General features: G+C 40.2%; 2 protein-coding genes and 1 pseudogene across 2 annotated transcripts; 2 read left to right on the forward strand and 1 right to left on the reverse strand.

Annotated features, from left to right (window-relative positions):
• The first annotated feature begins 3,116 nt into the window (after positions 1-3,116).
• LOC120290020 (nucleolar protein 56-like) lies at positions 3,117-6,182 on the forward strand. Its single transcript, XM_039305673.1, is given in 11 exon segments — positions 3,117-3,368; positions 3,738-3,952; positions 4,048-4,205; positions 4,417-4,604; positions 4,683-4,935; positions 5,184-5,332; positions 5,419-5,553; positions 5,804-5,828; positions 5,830-5,945; positions 5,948-6,074; positions 6,076-6,182. Coding segments are annotated over 11 exon segments (1,656 nt in total). The 5' UTR covers positions 3,117-3,163; the 3' UTR covers positions 6,161-6,182.
• A 472-nt stretch (positions 6,183-6,654) lies between these two features.
• LOC120290019 lies at positions 6,655-9,728 on the forward strand (annotated as a pseudogene).
• A 577-nt stretch (positions 9,729-10,305) lies between these two features.
• Positions 10,306-14,427, reverse strand: LOC120289899 (beta-glucosidase 24-like). The gene is made up of 13 exons (XM_039305289.1): positions 14,181-14,427; positions 13,478-13,557; positions 13,300-13,366; positions 13,083-13,141; positions 12,897-12,972; positions 12,695-12,772; positions 12,524-12,611; positions 12,186-12,429; positions 11,900-12,015; positions 11,309-11,529; positions 10,991-11,089; positions 10,775-10,883; positions 10,306-10,480 (listed from the first exon to the last, which is right to left on the reverse strand). Exons 1-13 carry the CDS (start codon positions 14,425-14,427, stop codon positions 10,306-10,308), a joined length of 1,659 nt encoding a protein of 552 aa, XP_039161223.1.
• Positions 14,428-15,061: the final 634 nt, after the last annotated feature.

A 15,061-nucleotide genomic window follows, 5' to 3' on the forward strand; every position in this document is an offset into this window, starting at 1 on the left:
GGTATTAGTATAAATAAAGAAGATTTTGATTTTAGCGTGTTATAATTACAAGTCATTTTCTAACGATACGAATTGCCTTTAGTGGATTCAATTATTATCAAGCACCATAAAATCAATGTTTTAAACTTGTTTTCAGCACCAACTAACACAAAAAAATGTTCACATTCTCTAAAATTAAATTGTTTGAAAACTCTTTTTAGTGACAAGAAGTTTTCAATGAAACAAATGAATTATTTGTTGTACTTGAATTTCTATTGATTCTTCTTACTATTTATTAAAAGATTGATGATTGTCAGTATTCGTAAAATGTGATTATTTAGTTAATGAATTGTGTTTGTAATGCAAAATTGAGATGTCACGTGATTATCCAAGTGTGAATAGAGTTGAATGATGAAGAGCCATGTATTCTTCTATGATTTTGAGAAAGCACAGGAGATTTTTACATTGAGAATGCAAGTCATAGGTCCCATGCCAAGTGATTTTAGGAAGAGAGATTGAAGATGAAGCCATTATTCATTCATATCATGCATGACAGTGAAAAGATCGAGTGAAAAGATCAATAAACTCGTGAGCAAGTATTTAGGCTTTCTTAATGGTGGATAAGGGCATCTTTTATCTTCTAACTTTCCAGTTGTGCATTTTTATCCATCATTCATGTAGGCTGTCAATTTATAAAATGGATTCCACATCTTCATTCTGCGATGTGTCAATTAAATGCACGAGACATTCAAAATTCTAACTATACCACAAACCTAATCACATTTAGGCCACTAGTGAAACTGCAAATCACATTTAGGCCAGCCTGTTCTGACTGGTCCAAGAGCTAGAAGCCCATAGGCCAATGCACAGTCGCCGCTAGTGATACACCAAAGAAAGTGAAGAACAAAATTTAGCTCAATATCCAAAGTAGGAACAAGCTGGCTTGCGCTAAGATTGTGTGGTGCGAGAGGATTGCATGCACCCATGGTCTCATGTAGTGTCCCAAAAAAGGTTTCAGGTACTCCGAAATAATTTTTGATTTTGTGTAGGTCTTGATGTTCTTTTCCTTTTGAAATTGATAACTACGATTGTTCTCGGAGTACCATAAGATTTTACTCCAAGGAAGTACCCAATGTTCGCTCCATCACGTCGAGTGCTTCCACTAAGTAGAAGTTGAATTATATTGCAGTCAACTAACAGTTATCCTCTCTCATTTTCTAGCGAAAACGGGAGGGACAAAAAGATGGATTAAAAAATACCGATTTTTCTTTGAGTGTTCGTACAGTCAAGGAGACGGTAAGAGAATATGATTCAGGTTGCAATTGAACCATAGAGATAACGAGTTTTGAATGCAGAGAGACTCCTCATCAATAAATGACGGAGAGAGGTCGAAGCACAACGTTGCTCATAGCAACTCCTGCAACCATGAACGACAAATTCCTGCAGAGTTTTGTTTTAACACATCTGTCCATCTTTATTCTCTCACTCTCTATATATATCTTCAGTTCACGCACGCACCCACCTTCTCTTTCCTTTATTATCTGGGAAATGATTGCTCATGATGTCTAATAATTTATTGTTAATAAAAAAAAAAAGAGAGGGAAATGCTACGTTTTAAATTATTTATACAAGTTCTTCTTTCCATCTCTCGTCATGCACTCAATCGTGCAATTTTTTGGACAGCCCGAGACGTTCCAACTTTCACTTGGACTTATTAGTCTCCATGGTGTATGAAAAGCTCCATTCACATGTATCGGGGTTAATTTCCACCACATGATGATGAACATGAACTTTATGGATTTAGTAACGTTCTTTGTTGCATCCAAACCGTAATATAAATCGATGTTGGATCACTTAGTTATTTGAATGTCCCTTCACTATTCATCAGAAGAGCAATGGATTGTGCTGTATCTATACCTTCTAAATTTCCGAAAAAAAAACCATCATGTATAATATTTTACAAATATTTCTTAATTTCTTTTGATTCTTGTTATTGTAATCGATTCCAGTTTTTTAGTCATTACATGCCAATTTTTAACAATATACTTGGTGGATCCATGTATTATCAAACACCGTAAAAACAATTCTTTTTAACTTAATTCAGCACAAACAAATATCAGAAAACGGCTTACTTTCTTTGAAATTGAATAGCTTGTAACTATTTTTCATTGGTCATAACGTTCTATTAACAGTTGAATTCCCATTGAATCGTCCTTCTGATAATTGAATTAGCAATTGAATTTCTATTAATTCTTCCTTTTGCTAATTGAGATCCATGGATTTTTTTTTTTTTTTGCAATAAGAAAATAATAGGACTTCTATGTGAAGTGCAAAATCAATGCGTCACATGACTATGTTAGCGAGAATGTATTGAAAACGATCTAAAAATCAAAGTAAGTTTTAAATATGGTGTATCGAAAGTAACATGTGCAGTTTGTTACGTTGACGAAGAGCTTGTATTCGATGATGATCCTAGAAAACATAGAAGATAATTTCTATTGAAAATAATGTATGCAAGTCATGAATCACATGCCGAGTGATTTTAGGAAGAGAGAACGAAGGTGAAGCCACTAATCCCACATGTCATATGCACTAATAAAAATAAAAATAAGAATGTTACAAGTACTACAACTTTCGTATGACACTCATTTAAGTGTCATAACTTTTTTTTTTTTTTATCATTTAACTGTCATGACTTCTAAATTTTTTTACTTAAATGCCATAATTATCAATGATCATTTAAATATCAATTTTTTTTATTCACTCAAGTGTTAACATAATATCCGTAATAAACTTTTTTAATAATATTATAATATTCAAGTGATTGAAAAAAATTATGATTCTTAAGTGAGCGTTATAAAAGAAAAAAGAGAGTAAACCCGCGACCAAATCAGGAGACTTCCAGTAAATGGGCTTCCACAGCAAAGAATTTGGGCCCGAATTCAAAAGAGGGCGGAGGTGTGCCCATATAAACCTAATCTCCGATGGGGGACAAAATCGTCAATACCTTGGTTTAATGCTGGCAGTCGCCACGTAACAGCGAACGAAAATAAATATTACTCTTCCGTCCCTCCCGCAAAACCATAAACCCTAGTCCTCTCCCCATCTCTCCTCCTCCTCCCTCCGTCTCCCTCCATTTTCGCTCCCCACCGACGCCAGAGAGCGAAGCCCGGGACCTTCGCTCATGGCGCTGTACCTGCTGTACGAGTCGGCTTCCGGGTACGCCCTCCTCGAGGCGCACGGCCTCGACGAGATCGGCCAGAACACGGAGGCCGTCCGGAGCTCCGTCTCCGACCTCAACCGGTTCGGGAAGGTCGTCAAGCTCGTCGCCTTCAGCCCCTTCGAGTCCGCCCTCGATGCCCTCAACCAGTGCAACTCCGTGTCCGAAGGTGAGCCGGGGACCCCCTCTCGCGTGGTTTTGTTATAGTCGGTCTGCTTCGTTTGTATGCGTCGCTTGGCTGTCGGACTCTGGTTTTGGTATGCCTGTCGCAAGAATGACTTTTCTTTTTTGGAAGTCTAGATACTGGTTTGTCGGTTGAGCTGAACTTTAAGAATGCGGTATTGGGCATCGAACATTGTTAGTGCCCAGTTAGTCCTGCTTCGAAAGATTGAATCTTTCACTTGGTTTTGTCATGTTTCTTCACATTGCTAGTAGAAGAAGGCGAAATGGTCATGGGTGTGATGCTAAACTCTTGATAGCATAGCAGTTGGTTGACTATTAACTGGTGATATGACGCGCTTATATTATTGCATGTCAGGGCTTATGACTGATGAATTGAGGAACTTTTTGGAGCTTAATCTACCGAAAGTCAAGGATGGTAAGAAGCCCAAGTTTAGTTTAGGACTTGCTGAGCCTAAGATAGGGTCTCACATCTTTGAGGAGACGAAAATCCCCTGCCAGAGTAACGAGTTCGTTCTCGAGCTTCTCCGTGGTGTCCGGCTTCATTTCGACAGATTTATCAAGGACTTGAAGGTTTGATTTTGCACGGTATTTGGTCTTTCCTGGCAAATGATGTAAATTCTTACATTCTTGATAAAATGCATCTGGCCCCTTTTTCATATCTGTAGCAAGGGGACCTGGAAAAAGCACAACTTGGTCTAGGGCACAGTTATAGCAGGGCAAAGGTCAAATTCAATGTCAACAGAGTCGACAATATGGTTATACAAGCGATTTTTCTTTTGGACACTCTCGACAAGGATATCAATTCGTTCTCCATGCGAGTCAGGTCTGTCCCTCAAATTTATGCATAGAAAATTCTTTTTGTAACTTGTATTGCTCATCTTGGTTGCTTGCGATCGGCGGCAAAAAAGCCTGTTATTTTACAGATCTAATGTTGTCTGCAATATGAAGATATGTGAGAATTCTTTCTTCGTATAAGTTTTGTGGTACTTCCTGCACTCTCTTGAAAGTTTTTTTTGTTAATTACCTTCTTCCAGAGAATGGTATTCATGGCATTTTCCAGAACTGGTGAAGATTGTTAATGACAATTATCTATATGCCAAAGTTGCTAAGTTTATAGAGGAGAGGTCAAAGTTGTCTGACGACAAAATCCCTGGTTTAACGGACATTATTGGGGACGAAGACAAAGCAAAGGAAATTGTAGAAGCTGCCAAGGCATCCATGGGTAGATTCCTCATACGCGCTTTGTACTTGCTTAGCCCTTATTAAGTTTTTGCTTACTTCTTGTCTATAATTCCTGCAGGACAGGAGTTGTCGCCCATTGACTTAATTAATGTCCAGCAGTTTGCACAGAGGGTTATGGACCTCTCTGAATACAGGAAGAAGCTTTACGACTATCTTGTAACAAAGATGAATGACATAGCTCCCAATCTCGCATCTTTGATCGGTGAAGTTGTCGGTGCTCGTTTGATTTCTCATGCGGGTAGTCTGACTAACTTGGCTAAGTGCCCTTCTTCAACCCTTCAGATCCTTGGTGCTGAAAAAGCTCTATTCAGGTTTGTTTGTTGTCCAAAGACTTTTGTCCAACTATCTATCATTTGGAGCTGGATTTATGAATTGAATTGATTTTGCTTTGTTTGCTCTCGAGTTTTAATAGGATCTAGTGTAAACAGCAGGAAGCTCTGCTTTCAAGTGGAGCTTTTCCCTCCTCTCCTTTTGGTTGTGTGACTTTCAAATGATTTTGAGGAACAAAAATCTCACCATCATGATTTGGATGCATTTTCTAATTTCCGTCTTTATTCAGGGCATTGAAGACCAAAGGAAACACACCAAAGTATGGTCTCATTTTCCATTCTTCTTTCATTGGCCGTGCATCTGCACGTAATAAGGGCCGCATGGCTCGCTATCTGGCAAACAAATGTTCAATTGCTTCCAGGATTGACTGCTTTTCTGGTGAAATTTTATTTCTTTTTGGCACTTTCTCCGTTTCACTTCTATATGTACAACAGGTTTTGATGAATTTGCATGATGATATGTAGAGAGTGGAACAACTGCTTTTGGTGAGAAACTTCGTGAACAAGTCGAGGAGCGACTTGACTTTTATGACAAGGGAGTTGCCCCTCGTAAGAATATTGATGTGATGAAAGCTGCCCTGGAGAGTACTCAAAACAAAGGTACTTTTTGGAGTTTGCCAGGTTTTTAGTAGCGACCCCCTTTCTAAATGAAAAGGAAAAGTGAGAAAAAAAAGTATTCCAAACAATTACTATCGAAAGACTATTTCACCTCATTTTGTATCTTACATGACTTTTTTCCTGCTACAATCTGAGATATGATCAATTTGTTTGGTTTAAATTGTTTGGAAGTAGAATTGGTCAATATCCAGAGATTGAGTTTCTTGCTCATGCCTCCTGTTGCTTTTTGTAGATGTGGAGATGGAATCTGAGGAAGTGCCCTCTGAAGTTCAAACCAAAAGAGCAAGAAAAGAAATCAAAGTCTGCTGCAGAGGATGACGAGACCATGGCCGAGCCTGTTACAAATGGAGAAGCTCCTGAGGAACCTAAATCAGAGAAAAGAAAAAGAAAAAGGAGAAGCGGAAATCGGAAAATGAGCTGGAGGAAGGAGCAGCAGATGGCAAATCTAATGGAACGAATGGCGTTGATGCTGACCAGGATGGGACAACTAAGAAGAAGAAGAAGCAAAGCTGAAGATGGTGAAGATTTGCCGGCTGCAAGTGATATGAAGAAGAAAAAAGAAGAAAAGTCGAAAAGCGGGGATGAGTGATGTTTGAAGGGTTTTCCGGGATGATTCTCGGTCATAAAGACCGACTGCTGTGAAGTGGTAGTAGCGGCATAGTAGCTAGCAAGTTGGCTGCCTTTTGAATTGTTTTCGTTGGAACCTCTGTATCTAAGAAACTTTTCTTTTCAATTTTGTGATGATGTGAGGTATTGCGGCATTTGTATGGCAGTTCTAGTTCTACTTCTTGCTATCTAGTTCATGAGGCGGCGTGGTCGGCTTAGTACTCAAGGAATGCCAACGCCATGAGCTCTGAATCCAGAGCAGAGAGCAAGGGCATTCGCAGTATCATTGTTACGTGCCCAGATTCATGGAGTTCCTTTCTATCCCCTGCTTATTGTCCATGCTGAAAAGCATAAATTGGTAACGTTATTTTCTGCCCGACGAGTTCCTGGAGAGGTGGAACCGTACCCTAGTCCAAACTCCCAATTTCTTCCCAAAGCCATGGTTAGATCCGACTGCAGAAAATGGGAGGCGGTAAAAGCAAATGTAGAAAGCGACACGGTCGGTTTTCCGTTGATACGTGGTTCGGTATGGTTGGTGGCTTTTTGGGAGATGTTCTTAGATTCCTGTCGTTTTGTATTCTAGCTTTTCTACGACTCTCCAGGACAGGAAAGAATCTCTCTTTTATTGTCTCTATCGACTCCCTGTCTCTCTGCTCGTGCTTTCTTCTTCGAGACGCAGAGAAACCGGAGTCCTGCGTGCGAGAAGCGACTGCAAGGATGGGGAGCACGAGTGCTGTGAATCTGGAAGATGTGCCTTCCGTCAATCTCATGACTGAGCTCCTCCGTCGTTTGAAGTGCTCCACTAAGCCCGACAAGCGCGTCATCCTCATTGGTAGTTTGCTTTCCGTCCCTGCCTCGCTCTTTAACCGGTCGATAGTTGTGTGGCCGGCTGCATGATTGTCCAATGTCATGGTCTTCTCCAAGTGCAATCTCATTTTCTTTTGAAGTCGAACTTGGTAAGCGGGAAGAAGGAGAAAGATTTTCGTGCTTCATGGCCTTGTGGGCTGAAGTCGCCACCGTATTTGTAGCGCTCATGAATAAGGGATTGGGCTTTTTGTTATTTCCCCCTGGCATACATGTTCTGTCCAGGAACTTATCCCAAATTATAGTGAATTTATTGGAATGATTGTTCAAGGGTTCTTGCTTCTCTATTGAAGAAAAACAGAGGTCATTGGGAAATTGATGGCCATATTTTCTCCATCGGTTCCGTTCTACAAGACTCTAGCCTATATCGTATTTGAGCTTTACCTATACTTGGAATCAATTTCTACCGTTATCTGATACAGCATTCTAGTAAGGCTTTCTGAGGGACGTAAGAGGGTTCTTGTTTTTGTCCACTGGCTTAAATGTACCTTGATTGAACTCAAACTACATGTACCTTGATCTTTCTTTTATATTTTACCAATCTGAAAGGGAACCTGAAATTCGATAGTTTCTCTACAAATTTAGACTTCACATCCAGAAAGATCAGTTCAGGGTAGCGAGTATGTTGGTTTTTACAAAGAGTCAGGCCTTCAAAGCTAGTTATTATATGATGATGTTGATTGATTCTCACTCGCTGAATCCTAGCGTTTGTTAAAGCTTCCTCTCTTCTTGACATGTTGGTTGAATGTATAATAGGGCTTTTGAGATTATAAGCCAAATGTACTTTGTACATGTCTTCATGCATTGATTTCATGTATTGTGTATATTCGTCTACTTTGCTGTATTCACTCTTCCATTTTCAAAGATAATGCCGTGTATATCTGCGACTGCTTCTGAGATTTGCTATGAGATAGCCACTAGACACTAACAAAAAAAAGAAAAGATGGACTGAAGCACAAGTTATAAGCTTCAACCCTTCAATCCTTTTTTATTAATCTCAAATGTTGTTCTTCTTAGACATTGGCATCTCTTGTTTCACTTGTGCTGAAGTTCATTTTAGTGGTTGTCAGTATGCAAGCAATTGTCAAGGTATTGTATTGATAGGCAATGGCGTATGCTTTCTTGTGAAAATGCAGGCCCTCCAGGATCTGGAAAAGGCACCCAATCACCTTTCATTAAGGATGAATACTGCTTGTGCCACTTGGCTACTGGTGATATGTTAAGAGCTGCTGTTGCTGCAAAGACCCTCTTGGTCTCAAAGCCAAAGAAACCATGGACAAGGTATGACTTCTTTTACATTATTTTTGGCTCTCCTGTTGGAGTCCTCTTTTTGTTTCAATGACTGTCTTACAGCAAGTAATTTATGTGTGCAAAACTGCTTTCCAGGGAGAACTCGTTTCTGATGACTTGGTTGTTGGCATTATAGATGAAGCAATGAAAAAGCCTTCATGCCAAAAGGTTTCATTCTTGATGGATTTCCAAGAACCATCATGCAAGCGCAGAAGGTTTTGTACAAGTACTTTGGTTGATCAAATATATTTTCTTTTTGTACATCAACTCCCTGTGTAGTCTCGTTTTTCTCACAGGCTGCTCTGTTTCTTTCCCCGCCAGCTTGATGAGATGCTAGAAAAGCGTGGTGCCAAAATTGATAAAGTTCTGAATTTTGCAATTGATGATGTAATCTTGGAGGAGAGGATAACTGGTCGGTGGATACATCCTTCCAGTGGCAGGACCTACCATACAAAATTTGCTCCTCCGAAGGTTCCGGGGGTTGATGATGTAAGCATTTTGGATGCTCATTTTACTCTGCTTGGTTTAAAAAGTTTAGGAACCTGTAAATTCCTGTGCAGGATGGTCTAAGAGAGGGTCTTTTCCTTCATCAGTTGTTTTGCTTCAGTTATTAGACTGTTTCAAGTTAAAGTTGATCCATTTTTAACTCCACCTGTATCTCACTGCTTGTTTATTCTGTTGAAGGTTACCGGAGAACCTTTGATTCAGCGCAAGGATGATACTGCAGCTGTCCTCAAATCTCGACTTGAGACATTCCATAAGCAAACTGAACCGGTACCCTATACGACTTCCTTCTAGTGCCTTCAACAATTTCATGTGTTAGACGTTGGATGAATTATAATTAAATCCATTCCACAGGCTCGCGTTTGTTGCTTTTTTTTCCCTTTTTCTTCCTGCTTGTTTGAAGCCAGCAATGTTTCTATTTTAGTTTAGTTAGCTTGTCTGATTGGTTGGTGTACTTTGCATACAGGTGATTGATTATTACTCCAAAAAGGGAATAGTTGCAAATCTTCATGCGGAAAAACCTCCTAAGGATGTGACGGGCGAGGTTGAGAAGGTTTTGTCTTCTTGAAAAAGATGGTGTTCCCACCTGAGAATTCCAACAACTATGTTGAGTTTTACAGGATAGATATCGGAACCTTTGAGTTTCTGTTCCATTGTTGTATAATTGAATGTGGCGGCTGTTGTCAAATTGTTGAGGGATTTTCCTTATCGTCCTAAAATAAAGTTGAGGACAGAATTGCTTGTCTTTGGTCATTTCTTCTGGAAATGCGAGAACGGATAAGCACTGATGACAATGGAGTAGGGCTTGATTTGCTTGATTATGCCTTCCTTCCCTCAGAATATAGACTCCATACTTCACGAACTCTACCGATATATATATTCTTTTTCCGGTCTGTGCAATTTGACTTAATTAATATTCACTTTTTGGGGCTGGGATAGTTTTGGATGAAACATAGAGTGAATCACGAGTTCGTGTAGCTAATATATTCTTGATTCCTGGAGACCCTATTTAACAAAATACCACCGTTGACTTTGAGAAGAATATATTAGCTGATGGTGGTCTAGCTTGTTATCTGAATATATATGTTTGCCATACTGATGAATATAAAGTATCCTTATTCATTCTGAGATTTTTGGGGTCATCCCCTGGAATGAAATGATAATTAAATTGCATCGACTTGCGTATAATTTTGCAGCTCATTCCCTCTAAAGATCATCTCATCCGCGCAGCCCCAGTGCCACATTATACTTATAGACAATTCGGGGAAATCGGTTAAAGTGACGATGGTGAAATATTGAAACTTTTCGGACCATTATAGCCTTGGTCTGACAAAATACAATCCTCATGGTAACGTATACTTTCAACAAGGAAATATCACTCTGATAAACAATAGCACGTCTCTCTATATGATAACAAGATAAAATCTTCAGACTAACGTGCAACAGTTGAGAGCAGCCTGCTAGGATTGGTTAGTGGCCACCTTGCAGAAAAGCCTTGTACCATTCGGCAGATTTTTTAGCATGGCGTTTGAGGTTGTCCTCATAGTCAGTGTAGTAAAGCCCGAACCTCGGTTTGAAGCCCGAGCCCCATTCCCAGTTGTCAGCGAGTGACCAGTGGATGTATCCTTGCACATTCACTCCGTTCCTGCATTGCCCAAATTGATCAGCTTCAGAAGTTGTTACCGGGCGTTGGCCTCGGGGCAGAGCTAACATTAAGAGTTTAAACTGGTCGTCCTAGTAAAACTGGATCAAGCCATGACTTGCCACACACATGCAATCACGAATTAGCGATAACTTGGTGTGAATGCAAAGAAACATGCATATCATCCTCTTTTGACACATGCGGCAAATTAGACATGCGGTTAACAAGATGCTTGCATTGCAGTGGCAGATAACCAAAGTAGTGAGGATTGCAAATGTGATGGAATTGAGGACTTACTTCCTCGATTGAAGGACACGTGCGAGATGCTGCTTCAAGCAATCAATCCTGTGAGGATCGTTCAGCTTTTCGGGCACTAGACGGCCCCCTACATTTTCTTCAGTGACACCTGTGATAAAACATATGTCCTGAGTAAGATATGTTACTTTTATATGGGAGGTCTAGATATGTACGATGATAATCTGGATGATATATCACTAGAAATGCCACTCCTACCATTCTCAGTAATGTAAATCTTTGGGTTTTGGTACTTCTGCTTTACATGGCCCAAAATTTGCACCAGACCATCTGGATACCTATATATCCACTCAATCCCTGAAGCCTGAAAACAAAGATCCGTTATTGTGGTAATAAGGTTCAACTGTCGTGCTGCTATGAGGTTGTAAAAGCATTACTACCTTTGGACCGATCATTACGCCGTCCCTCGTTGCTGAAATTTAGAGGAGTGGGTTAGAAAATGATCGATTATCATTCCTAATAATCTTAATACATCTTTCATGATCTTGGAATGGTAAAGATATGGCTCGTCATTACCAGTTTCGTTCACGAACGAGTCATAAGAGTAGCTAGTTCCCACTTTGCGTTCATTTTCTGGGGTGTTTCGAGCATACTGTGTTGAATAGTAGTTGATACCAATGAAGTCGAGAGACCCCTTCACCATCTCCTTCTCCTCTGCAGTGAAAGTGGGTAATCTGTCTTTCACCACGCTTCTCATTATGCTTGGATAATCTCCATTCACCAACGGATCAAGGAACCTATCAAGAAATAATGACTTCTTGTTGAGCTTCTCCAAAAATGAACTACCGCATGGGGAATGAACTAGCACGAAATTTATGTGGCATCTATTTTCTGAAAGGCCGCTGAGTGTTCAACGTATATATTTAAGTTCTATGGTCGACATGGATGCCCAGAATAGGACTAAAAGAAGTAGAAAAAATGTTGGCAGGTAATCCCTTCTCGCATTCTTCCTTTTTCAAAAGGAATTGACAGGAATGAAAATAATGAACTTATCGAGGTGCAACTATTGTGATTAGGCATCTGAAAGCTCATGTGTGTTGTAGCTACATAAAAAGAAGGTATATAAATCTGATCACGTCCATGTATGCAGATGGAAGATTCACTCACCAACCCACAGCGAAGTCCATAGCTCTCTCTGTTGCAGCTTTGTCATCTGAACTATTCGAGTATGGCAAATAATTTTTTTCCCACGAGGCTAATTCCAATTTCTCCTTTTGGTCAGCCTACAGTAGTATATAACCGTCGGGTAAATACCTTTCTGAGAGAACAGAAGCACACAAGTCTGATATTTGCGCAGAGTGATGATCAGACAGAATGAAGGCAAAAAGCCAGCATTAATTTGAAGTGTGCTTAATGGCATGCATACAGGAACTAAAATCGTGCATCACCTCACCTTAAATTTTCCTCTGTAGAGCTTAACAGCAGTTGCATGTGCAAGCAAATGAGTGTGGGCTACGATGTAAGGCTCTGTAGAAGAGTTACTGGCATCACAGTTTGGAGTTGAACACCGACCGGTGCAGAGAATAAGGTCATACCCAAATAGAGCCGTAGCTAGTGGCTCATTTGTGGTAATCCAGTTCTTTACCCTATCTCCATATGTCTTGAAGCAAATCTCGCAATAGTCCCTAAAATCATTCCTGCATATCCAGGGAAACACCAGACCCAAACTTGTGCTTCATTGTCAAGAACTAATACTCAAACCATTTAATTTACAGAGTACCTCGTGCTTACAATATATTATGGCTTAAGAATCCGCCATACTTGTCCTGCAAGGCTTGGGGGCAGTCATTGTGCATCAGTGTGACAAAAGGTTTGATGCCTGCAAGTAATCAAAGAGTAAGATTAGGACAAAGCTTCTTCCCAATACAACAGTATCTCTCGGTGTCATTGTCATTGGCTTACCGGATGCTACCAATTCATTTATCAAATTGTTGTAATAATCAATACCCTGTTGGTTTATTCCACCACTGACTGATCCTTCTGCATTGGAATTTAGAGTGGCAAGCAGATCAGCATTAGAATCTCTTCATCGGCTAATACTTCACATCTTCACATGTAATAAACAGACGGTTGGAAGAGCAAATGCTACCGGTACGGTACTTACGAGGAAGAATTCTGCTCCAGGAGATGGAGAATCTGTATGTGTTTACCCCGAGTTCCTTCAAGATTCCTACATCTTCCTGTACCCATGATGATATATTTATCATATACAGATGATGGATTTGTCACAGGTTCTACAAAAAATTATGTTGTTGTCTATGGTTGAAAAAAATTACAGAATTGGACTCACCTTGTAACGATTATATGAGTCTATAGCAACCGATGCATTACTCTTATCCTGGATCTTGCCTGGACCAGTGAAATTCAGGGAACAAGATGAGGAAGAACTAAACCAAATTGTGTGTTCAGCTTTAATCAGAAAGCTTTTTACATATCGTAGGAAAATCAAATGGTAAGGCGTATAGATATATAATAATAAATAGTCGACGTTAAAAAAGAAAGAAAGCGAGAACCTCGAGCAGCAAAGTCATCCCAAATGCTTGGTCCCCTACCACCTGCTGCAGATCCTTCGATCTGCATAATAACATGAACTCCCATTTTCAAGACATGCATATTTTTAGCTTGAACAAATACTGATATGCAAGGTTGTCATCATATATTTATCATGCTGAAACGGGTATTCACCTGCTGAGCAGAAGTGGCAATTCCAAACAAGAAATCACATGGGAAGTCCGACCTCTTGACCGTTGGTTCATCTATCGTCACTGCACAAAGACGTAACGTTAATACCTCCGAAAGACTTAGAACAAGGTTGAGCTGCTGGTCAAAATATTATCTTTTACTAAGGAGAAAAAGACGAAGAAGAAGAAGAAGAAGAAGAAGATCCAAGTCGTTTCCAAAATGATTAGGGACATGACGAGGACGTCTCAGAACATGCATGTCGCATGCAGAACAGACGCGGTAGAGTGCGAGTAAAAGGACCATTGTTGGTGATGGTGAAGAAGATGACACGATCAATGAAGCAATCGAATAGAAAAAAAATTGGGTTGGGTGAAGAATTAAACACTAGAAAGCATTCTCCTTTGAATAGTAAGAATGTGAAGCGGATCAACCAACTTCAAACACCACATATTCCTAACATGGTAAAAGCTTGTTTGTTTGACAACTCTCGACTCCAATTATATCCTTCCATCTCAAATAACTCTTCAAATCAACTCTCTAGTAGTCTTTTAATTTCCACTCCGAATCGAGAAAATATTAGATATCGCTTAAATTCCACCTTGTCAAAATTTTACTCAATTCACTAGGCAACACGTGTCGCCCGGGCCCCTCTGCGCTAGGACCCATTTGATATTTCAGAGAAGAGAGTTAAAATATATGGAGAGACCACACAGACGGGAGAGTAAATTGCAAGCATTATGGAGGGATCGGGGAAGGGATGAAAGCATTATCAGCGACCACATGTCGCTGAACTTGGATTTGCTGCGAATCGCAAACGAAACTTTTTCCTTTGACATCGAGATGGGGTCCGTCACTCCCTCCACTGCTGCTCCATCCCTATCCCTTCCTTTCCTGGATGGTTTTGCCCTCCTCCTCCATCTCCAGTTGAGGTCGGAGAAGGGAAAATGGGCCATCGCGGAGTGGAGAGAGAAAGAAGAAGACCGTGGAAGGAATGCACCCAAATTTGAGGTCGGAGAAGGGAAAATTCACAAAGGAATGCACCCAGAAAATAACGAAAAAGAGAGACCAAAGGCAACCAACCGTTGGCCACGTCCGTCGACGACGCCGACAAGATTGAAACAAATGAAAAGACGACGTAGCACAGTGCGAGTAAAAGGGCCATTGTTGGTGATGGTGAAGAAGATGACCCGATCAATGAAGCGATCGAATTGAAAATAAACTGGCTCGCGTGAAGAATTAAATAGCGGAAAGCAAACTTCTTTGAATAGGAAGGATGCGAAGCGGAAAAACCAACTTCAAACGCCACATTCCTAACCTGGTAAAAACTTGTTCATTTGACAACTCTTGACCTCCAACCATATCCTTTCGTCTCAAACAACTCTTTAAACTAACTCTCTAGTAGTTTTCTAGTTCCCACCCCGATTCTAGAAGGTATAATATATTTTCTTTAATCTAATAAACTCCTTTGAATAGGAAGGATGCGAAGCGGAACAGCCAACTTCAAACGCCACATTCCTAACCTGGTAAAAACTTGTTCATTTGACAACTCTTGACCTCCAACCATATCATTTTGTCTCAAACAACTAT

This window comes from Eucalyptus grandis, chromosome 11, assembly GCF_016545825.1.
Source record: "Eucalyptus grandis isolate ANBG69807.140 chromosome 11, ASM1654582v1, whole genome shotgun sequence".
NCBI classification, from domain to species: Eukaryota; Viridiplantae; Streptophyta; class Magnoliopsida; order Myrtales; family Myrtaceae; genus Eucalyptus; species Eucalyptus grandis.

Excerpts from the sequence above, each read along its gene's own strand:
- LOC120289899 (XM_039305289.1), bottom strand. The coding sequence starts at position 14,427 with ATGGCCCATTTTCCCTTCTCCGACCTCAACTGGAGATGGAGGAGGAGG. Across the intron at positions 12,773-12,896 it reads CTGGAGCAGAATTCTTCCTC|AAGGATCAGTCAGTGGTGGA; the intron begins GTAAGTACCGTA and ends ATTCCAATGCAG. Across the intron at positions 10,884-10,990 it reads GATTTACATTACTGAGAATG|GTGTCACTGAAGAAAATGTA; the intron begins GTAGGAGTGGCA and ends GTTTTATCACAG.